General features: G+C 49.8%; 2 protein-coding genes across 5 annotated transcripts in view; one reads left to right on the forward strand and one right to left on the reverse strand.

Annotated features, from left to right (window-relative positions):
* Positions 1 to 8,817, reverse strand: part of URB2 (URB2 ribosome biogenesis homolog) — a 28,352-nt gene extending 19,535 nt beyond the window's left edge. The window contains exons 1-4 of one of the 3 annotated variants that reach the window (XM_049645056.1): positions 8,608 to 8,817; positions 6,721 to 6,859; positions 4,565 to 4,741; positions 83 to 3,404 (exon numbers count right to left, since the gene is read on the reverse strand). In XM_049645056.1, coding sequence (XP_049501013.1) covers positions 83 to 3,404; positions 4,565 to 4,741; positions 6,721 to 6,846 — 3,625 coding nt within the window. In that variant the 5' untranslated portion in view covers positions 6,847 to 6,859; positions 8,608 to 8,817. The other 2 variants (XM_049645057.1, XM_049645059.1) reach the window with 2 other exon arrangements.
* Positions 8,818 to 8,886: 69 nt separating this feature from the next.
* The window catches only part of TAF5L (TATA-box binding protein associated factor 5 like), a 33,121-nt gene continuing 32,889 nt past the window's right edge, over positions 8,887 to 9,118 (forward strand). For both annotated transcript variants that reach the window (XM_049645061.1, XM_049645060.1), the window contains exon 1: positions 8,887 to 9,041. The gene's annotated coding sequence lies outside the window, so the exon portion shown is untranslated. The remainder of the gene's footprint in view (positions 9,042 to 9,118) is intronic.

Here is a 9,118-nt window from a genome sequence, read left to right on the forward strand (position 1 = left end):
GGGGCACTCACCTTGCTGGTGGCTTACCAGCTTTTACCAAAAGCTCTATGGTACAGAATTAGCTCAAGAGAAAATACCTTACCTGCCAGAACTTTCGTCACAGAATGAAACACGGAGGCAAAAACAGAATCCTTCTTGGGATGGAGTTCTGGGGCCAAAAAGAACAGAGTTAAAAACCGCATGGCCGCCTGGAAAGACTGCTGGTCTCCTGCAAGGGCCGGTAACCCTGACAGCAGCTGAGAGTAAACATTCTGGTAGAAGGCGGTATGGGAGGTCAGCACCTCGCCAGTCATTTGGGAACCCTGGGCCCCGTGCCTGGAGCGCTGGCCCACATCCGCCTCCAAGAGCGTGCTGACCGACGAGATGAAGGCGGAGGGAAGGCGCTGGCCCCGGGCCCCGCGTGCCCAGCACAGTTGCAGCACGGCTCCTGTCTGGACAATGGCCTTCTGCAGCAGCTCAGGCAGCGCTTCTGAGGCCTCATGGTGCTGCCTCCGCTCTTTGACCAAAGGCCCCAGGACTTGGCACAACTTGGTTAGAGACACCAGAAGGAGCTGCTGGCCCAGAGGATTCTGGTTTTCCACCTGCTTGCCTGACGGTGCTTCGGTGGACAGTTTGCAGAGGAATGCAATGATTTTCCCAAAATTGAGCACCAGGCTGAGCTTCATCTGGATAAGCATCTGCAGTAGCTGTTCCCACAATGTCCCTGTCAGTTGGAGGAATTCCAACCAGGAGGGGTCATCCGCAGCAACAGAAAATCTACTACTGGCTCTGAACGAGGAGGTCAGCATGATCTCGAAAATCTCACTGGCGTACATGGTCTTGAGGACTGAGCGGGCACCTTTCCCTCTCTGCAGGTGGCCAAGAAGCCGGTAGCAAGTCTTCAGAAACCTGAGGGTCAGTGAGGAGGGGCAGGAGCTCCCCAGCCTGGTGACGGCCACGGACAGTAACAGAAGAAAGTAATGCACGTGATAGGGAGTCGAGAGGCCGTCCAGTTGCAGAGCAGAAATAACTTCCAACAATCCCAGGATGCTCTCTAATTGTTCTCCCTCCAGCTGAATTGGGAAGCCACTCTTGACCAAGGATAGTAAGTTTTGGGCAGTTTCTCCTTTTGGTTCTACACCTTCGGGTCCAACTTTTGCAAATCTGTTTTCCCAAAGAGCCACACCCATGTGCTCCTTTTCAAAGAGCCAGGGCAGCTGCTGACTGAGAAGACTCGGGTCACCCTGGGCCCCAGAACACAGGATGCCCGCACAGCCTTCGGACAGGCGCATTAAGAAAGCAGAATGGAGGGGCTGCATTTCCGGAAAGAGAGGGCTGTGAAGGACGGCACTGGATATTCTTCCAAGTGTGAGGTCTGCCTCTTCTTCTGCTGAGACCTCCTGGGCTTTGCTCGTCGGTAAAGTTCTCAGCAGCACACTGGCCAGGGATCGCACATCATCCGGACAAAGATAGGATATTAAAATTGTGAGATTCGACACGATCAAGTGCCAGTGCGCTACGGGGTACGTGAGTGCACTCACCGTCCCCACCTGGCCATCCCAGGAGGCGGTCGTCCTCCGATTCAAGCTTTCTCTGCCAGACCCAAGAATGTAGGCAGCATCACGCCTCAGAGTGCAGAGAGCTTCCTCAGACCGGAAACTAGTTTGCATTAAAGTCCGTTTCATTTTCTGCAGGTAGAGCTGTTCTAAGCAATACCTGCTGAGAGAGTCAAACCGAGCCACAAACTTTTCTATCTTCTTCCAGTGGTGCGTTTCTACACCGGGGAGCAACGAGGGGAGGTCTGCGGTCTCCACGGCAATGTCCGTAAGAGCCCCAGACACAGAGCGATACTGGCTGCAGTTCATGCTGAGCATGGTGTCGACCTGGGCCCAAGTGTAAGAGAGCAGGAGTGCAGAGTCACTGACCTTCTGCAGCCAGAGCTCAAGCTCCGGGCCCGGGGGGTCCAGGAGAAGGTCCAGCAGGGGCTTCACGAGCTCCCGGAGCATCCTCTCCATGGTGCGCTGCATCCGCCTGATGACGGGCAGAGGCGTGCTGCCGTCCAGGCTCCTCATGTTGAACATGACGCAGTGCAGCAGCGAGCTCAGGGACAGCGACTTCAAGGCCATGTCGGCATCGCCCCGCAAATAAGGCAAGACCAAAGACTGGAACTTCTCCAGCACGAGCGACCACGTGTCCAAGATCTGACTCGGAGGCAACTCCAGGAGGCACTCGCAGAGCACCCGGGAGGGGCCCGCGGCCAGCACGGGCTGCCTCAGGGCCTCGGCGGCCGGGCGGCAGATCACCCCCAAAGCCTCCTCAAACAGCCGTGGCACTTGTCGGAGCTTCGCGTAAGTCTGGAAGAGGGTGTGAAGAAGCGCCTCCTGTGCTTTTTTCGTTCGAGAGTCTGTCACTTCTGCATCAATCCAAGCTGAAGCCAACAGGCCGTCGAGGTCCGGCTCCAAAACCAGATGATTCAGAGACGTCAAAGCCTTGAGGCAGCGGAACCAGGCCGGCACGGACGCTTGCGAATGGTTTGTCAGCAGCTCGGCCAAACGGCGGTAAAAGCGGAACTGAGCCTCTCCGTGCCGGATCCTGTCGGCGGCGATGTTGTAGATACCGCTGTGGGCCACCGAGGTCAGCAGCTGTTCCACAACCAGCAGTTCTGAGGTCCAATCCGACGCGGCCAGGGCGGCCGGGTGCTCCTCCCGCAGCTGTGCGATCCTCAAGCAGCCGAACAGCCTGGGGAGCACCTGGAAGCAGAGAAGCTGATTCCCCTCCCTGAAGTAAGAGTCCAGAAAGAGCTTATACAGCAAGGCCACTGAGTTGGCTACAACGGCAGCATGCAGTGACGGTTCACAGTAGCCCGTCTCCACCAGCCTGGCAATCACAGTGTCCGTAGGAGCGAGAACGTTCTTCAGGGCCCCTATCTTCGCGTCGCCTTGCTGCTGGTCCAAGAGCTCCTCTTTGTAGGACGAGAGCAACTCGGGCTGAAAGGCCCCACCTCGAAGCACGGCCTCAATCTGAGTCTTCACATCCCGGCTCAGCGCCTGCCGCAGCTGGCCCTGGCCGGCCTGTGCCCACGGGCCCCCCGAGAGTAAGTGCCTCAGGACCAGGCAGGGCTGCAGCAAGTGCCCGGTCACCTCGCCAAAGGCTCGTCGTGGGTTGACTTGCTGCTGCTGGATCAAGAGGTAGCGACCAAGCGCCAGGTGAATGACTTCGAATAACTGGGCGACCCCGGCTCCTTCTGGCTGCCTACAGGCCAACCAGCACAGCTGGCTCAGCAGCGCCACTAACAGCTCCTGTCTAGCCGTGTAGATGACGGCGAGGGCGGGTGTCGAGAGGATGCCCTGGCAACAGCTCAGCACGGCACACATACTTCTTTGGGATCCCAAAGGAGAGAAGTCAGCTATCCTCTCGTTTATGATCTGAGCGTTAAAAAAGCAAGCAAACTCATTACGACACCCACCCACACACAAGAAGAAGACAACTGAATCAGTGGACTCACTCTTTGTCCTTATCTTGAGGAGGAGGAAATGCCCAGATCACCGTATCTAAATCAACTTGACATTCGCTTACTGCGCCAAAGGACGGCAGAGTACCTGTTTTAAGTCCTTCACACAGCCATCTCCTACCAATATAAATTCAGAAAAGGGATCGGTGCCTTTGTAATTCTGCTGTCCCTTCTAAAGAGCTTGTTTTTCATAAGACTTGAACTCCGAAGATTACTTTTCCTTATATCCTAAGCCTCAAATTCAGCTTAGAAGTTATACGTGGATGGACAGTGGCTTTGGGCTATGATCCTATGGTCCGAAATACGTTTTTACAATTACACTTTATATTAAAAAAAAAAAAAAGCAAAAGGTACTCTTAAAAGAGAAAAGCAGAGGGGTGCCTGGCTCAGTTGGTTAAGCATCCGACTTCGGCTCAGGTCATAATCTCACAGTTTTTGAGTTCAAGCCCCGCGTCGGGCTCTTTGCTGACAGCTCGGAGCCTGGAGCCTGCTTCAGATTCTGTGTCTCCCTCTCTTTCTGCCCCTCCTGTGCTCGCACTCACTCTCTCTCTCAAAAATAAACATGAAAAAAAGTTAAAAAAAAAAAAAAGGTCATCAGGGCCCCTGGGTGGTTCAGTGGGTTGAGTGTCTGACTCTTGATTTCGGCTCACGTCACAATCCCAGGGTCGTGGAATCAAGCTCTACGTCAGGTTCTGTGCTGAGTGTGGAGCCTGCTTAAGATTCATCCCCCTCCCCCTCCCGCCACCACCATCACTCTCCCCCACTTGCTTGCTCACTCTTTAAAATTAAGAAAAGGTAATCAACCACTACCCTGAAATAGTTCTAAGCTTCCCTTCAACATTAAATAACACAAAGTGCTTAGCACAGTGTAGAGCATAGAAAACGCATTCGATAAGTATATTTAGTATAAGTATACTAAAATTCTAGTAATATTATTTCCTTCTCGTCTTTCTCTACCTTGATACTTCCTATATCTTGAATAATTAACCCCAAAATAAATGAGCCTACAGCATTAACAGAAATCAAGAGATGCACGTTAACACACACAAGATAACACAGGAAACAGATAATCACCTTGACTAGGGAAATCTGAAGGTTAATTGTCTTTCCATTCTTGAGGAGATTCTGCAGTTTTCTGCTGTGTAGAATATTATCTATATAGATCCAAAGCCTTTCAACAATGTCTTCCTTCAGTTCAAGTTTTTTCTTATAAAATGCAACCAATGACTGTCTTGCCCAATCAAGTAATACCTGAATTTGGAAGAAATATGCTCTGAAAATATATATTTTCTTACCAAGAAAGATGCTGAACATTTATAAGGATGTTCCACGTATAACCAAATCCAATTGCCAGAGAAAAAGCTGTCTTTTAAAACCTACCTTTAGTATTGAGGAGGGCACCTTTTGGGATGAGCACTGGGTGTTGTATGGAAACCAATCTGACAATAAACTTCATGTATTGAAAAAAAATAAAAAATTTAAAAAAATAAAATAAAACCTACCTTTAGTAATATTATTTTATATATAATAGAATGTCCTAGTAACTTAAAATGCTTATTATTATAAAAACAATAAAAAGAAAAACTAAGGGCACCTGGGTGGCTCAGTTGGTTGAGCGTCCAACTCTAGATTTCAGCCCGGGTCATGATCCCAGGGTCGGGCTCCGTGCTGAGAAGGGAGCCTGCTTGGGATTCTCTCTCTCTCTCCCCTTCGGCCCCTCTGCCCTGCTTGCTCACTCTCTCTCAAAAAAAAAATAAGTAAATAAATAAACAAATAAATAAAATAATAAAAACAGAAAAAACTAATTTTGTCTTCATTTGAGGCCAATAAAAAGTTTCAAGTGAAACTCTAAACAGTTTCTTCTAACTCTTCTCGAGTTATGCTAAATTTCAAAAGTTAGAAGCACAACAATTGCTCAGAATGGCCGCTCAAAATGAATCACACCCAGAAGCAAAAACAGAGTCAAAAGGCAGAGGTTTGTGTCCTGGCTTTCCCACGTTACCTGTAAAACCTCTGGGTCTATTTACCTCATCCAGAAGACGGAGACGGTCTTCTGCGAAATAATGCGCGGGGTGCTTTATGAAAGGGGGGGGGGGGGTCAGACATGCATAGTTTCCATTACTGTAACACGTTCATCAAAGGGGTGAGGCCTCAGGTCATGACAGGAGAAATGTTGTAACAGTATGAACAGTGACAGATGCTAAAGGGGAAAATAGTTCTCAGCATAAGACTACGGAGGCCTTGATCCAACGGCCACTGCTACTTCCGCCTTTGGCTCACCCTGGGTAGCACCTGCCAGGTGACTATCAAGCTGCTAAGATGATTCTCAGGTGCAGCCAAATTTAGAACCCACCGGATGTGAGAGCGCTCTACCTCCTGGACCGCATCATCATCTTAACAGATGTAACCCATCTTTGATGCATCTCGCGCTGTCTTCCTTAATAGTAGCACATGGGTGTGTGTTAACACAACTTCATGAGTTCAGCATCCTGGTGTCTCTAGTATATTAACAGGATTTTCGCTTGTTTGTTTTTTGCCAAACAAGCTTGAAAAATGTTAACAAGACATGCCTTTCTTGGTTCCTAATCTACTTCTAGAATGGCTTACTACAGATACTAAAGCTTCTCTACTTCCCACCGGGTCAAATTCCAAAGCTGTGTAACAAATCACCAAAGAGCAGTTGCTTATGGAGCATTACCTTGGAGTCACAAACAAATGCAGCTACCTACAGACTCAGATCCTAATTTTTGTGACCCAGTTCCCAATTCGTTCACTGATGCATATAGTTGATTTGAAATATGAGAGGCGTTTCTTTTTTTTTTTTTTTAATATGAAATTTATTGTCAAACCAGTTTCCATACAGCACCCAGTGCTCATCCCAACAGGTGCCCTCCTCAATGCCCATCACCCATTTTCCCCGCCCTCCCACCCCCCATCAACCCTCAGTTTATTCTCAGTTTTTAAGAGGCTCTTATGGTTTGGCTCTTTCCCTCTCTAAGAGGAGTTTCTAAACACACACAAAAAAATACTGACTTTGTAACAGAAAATCTCTGTTAATGAAATATTTGACTCATTCATTTTTTTTACTGATATTACTTTTAACCTCTAACCACGTTTTATTTTCCGACCTTTTTTCTTTTTAAATTTTAGTTAAATTTCAACACATAATTTATATAAGTGACTGTTCTTTTTAGTAGTAAACAAAAAGGTAAATTTCACATTAAACTTACTTGCTCTTTATTTGGAAGAACGCACTGGTGGGAAATCCAAGCAAAATGAGCTAGTTTTAGTTTATCTTCCCAAGAAGTTGTCTTGCTTTTGAGCTTAAAGGAAATGCCAGAATAAATAGCAGCCATTGCTACACTTTATCTAAAATTTAAAATGGAAAAAAATACTATATTAAGGCCAAACTCAATAGGCACCAAAAAAAGAACATCATGTATCTTATCTACATAATACATATTCCTTGAAAAAAAACTTTAATGAACTAAAATATATCAACAGAGTTATTGGGCATAAAGCTATACATAAAATGCTCTAGCCCATGAATTTTCTGGGGGAAATTCTGACAAAAGCAGGCATAAAAAGAATTACCCTCACATATGTACCAGTATTCCTGCTGTGATCAAACATCACATCCTCCGATGTGAATGTGCAGGAATACAACCGGGCAAAACCCAAAGTACTCAAATTATTTGTGAAAGGAGATTCACGTGAGGTTTTAGACTGAAAATGTCTGCATAAATCACCTGCAACTATGTATCATCGATATGACTATCATCTATATGACAAGCTCCACTAGTTTAGAGAGAGAAATAAGCAATCTTTGGAGAAAATATTTCACCAAGTAGAAAAGAAATATAGTATAAAACCAGTCCCAACAGATGTACTGTTATTTCAGCTGCAACAGTAACTTTCCACTGTAACTTTATTCTGTTTATATACATGTAAGCTTATAGACATGCTCTGCTTCCAAAGACTCGATACAGTTACACAATTGAAACTATCAAAATGAGATATAAGAAAATTATAAGGGAAAGCAAGCATACTGACCAGCTATAATTCCATAAGCCTGAAGTAAATATAGCTTTGAGTTTCCTAAACGTCATTAAAAAAAAAAAAAAAAAAAAAAAAAAAGGCGGAAACCTATCACATTAAGTCATATTCATTATACACAAGAAAACAAGTTCCTCAAAAGTGAACCATTTTCCTACTCGGTACTGAAATTAAAATATTGTAAATAAAATCAAAATAGGACAATACCAAAAAACAAAAACAAAAACAATCGCAGTTTCATGATTCTGACATACTACCAAAGGGAAAGAATTTGCTATGCCAAGGGCTGGATCACTTGTATTTCTTCAATCTACGGAGCCTGAAATCCTACAGACCTACCTTCAGAATTATACAAGGAATGAGCGACCACCACGGGAAGGACACTAATATCAGCACAGCATCCTTCCCTCTATTAGAGAACAGAAGAGTCAAGCGCTGTCAGTTTTCCCAAACTGTCAAGAGGTCCACACGTGCCCATTCAAAGAACTTACTTGTAACTTCAGTGTGTCAGAAAGCCAACGTACCAGCTACAAAGTACCTAAAAAGTGTTGGCAGAATTGGTTACAAAGACCCTCCCGGAGGCTACCAACTTTCCGCTCCCGGTGCCATCCGGCGGCCTACGCGAGGGGGCGTGAAGACCACCAGGCCGCACGCGAAACCGTGTTAGTACCCACGCAAAGGGAGCTTAAGCGCGGCCACACTCGGAACCCCGCGGCGCATCATGAAAGCAAGCAACGAGACCCAGAGAGCAGCGAGGAGCGACGTAAGGGGCTGCCGAAGGAGCGAGCCCCGGCGGCTCTCCGCAGCGCTCGCTGTCCGCGGCGCGGGGACGGACCCGGGGCGGAGGACCCTCCCCGCTTAAGGAGCCCACCTCGAGGCCAACCCCGGATAGGGACGGCGGGCCGGGGCGTAGCGCCCGCCCCGCGGGGGAGGCTCACCTCGGGGCCGGCCCTCGGTGAGGGGCACACCTGGAGGACGCCCCCAGGGAAGCTCACCTCCCGCCCCGCCCCGAGCAGGGCGGCGGCGCGGCCGGAGGGCAGTCCCCAGGTTAAGGAGCTCACCTGGCGGCCAGCCCCGCTTAGGGACGGCGGGCCGGGGCGCAGCACCGTGGGGGCGGCCACAGGTCCGGACTCCCGGACTGGCCCACCACGTGGGACCGGCCCCCGCGCTCCTTCCGCCCGACGCCGGCGGCGCGGCGGGGCGGGGCGGCGCGCACGCCAGGCATCGCCAGCAGAGCGCCGAGGCGCCTCGCCCATTGGTGGAGACGGTTGCGCGTTGGAGGCCCGAGCGGCCCAGCCCGCGGCCCGCTCCGTGTCAGTCAGTCATGGAGCGGCCGCCCATAGCCGCCGCCGCGGGGGCGGCAGGGCGCGGGGCGCGGGGGCCCGGCTGAGCCGGCCGTCGGAGCGAGACCCTGCGGCAGAGACGACGGAGGCGGAAGCAACCCGATCCCGGAGGCGGCGGCGGCGGGAGGAGCCGGAGCCGCCTGGGATGTTCAGTGAGTGCGGGGCGCGCGGGCGGGGAGGGCCGGGGGAGGGGGTCGCGAGCCGAGCGCGCGCGCGGGCGGGCGGGGGC

This window comes from Panthera uncia, chromosome D2, assembly GCF_023721935.1.
Source record: "Panthera uncia isolate 11264 chromosome D2, Puncia_PCG_1.0, whole genome shotgun sequence".
Taxonomy (NCBI): Eukaryota; Metazoa; Chordata; class Mammalia; order Carnivora; family Felidae; genus Panthera; species Panthera uncia.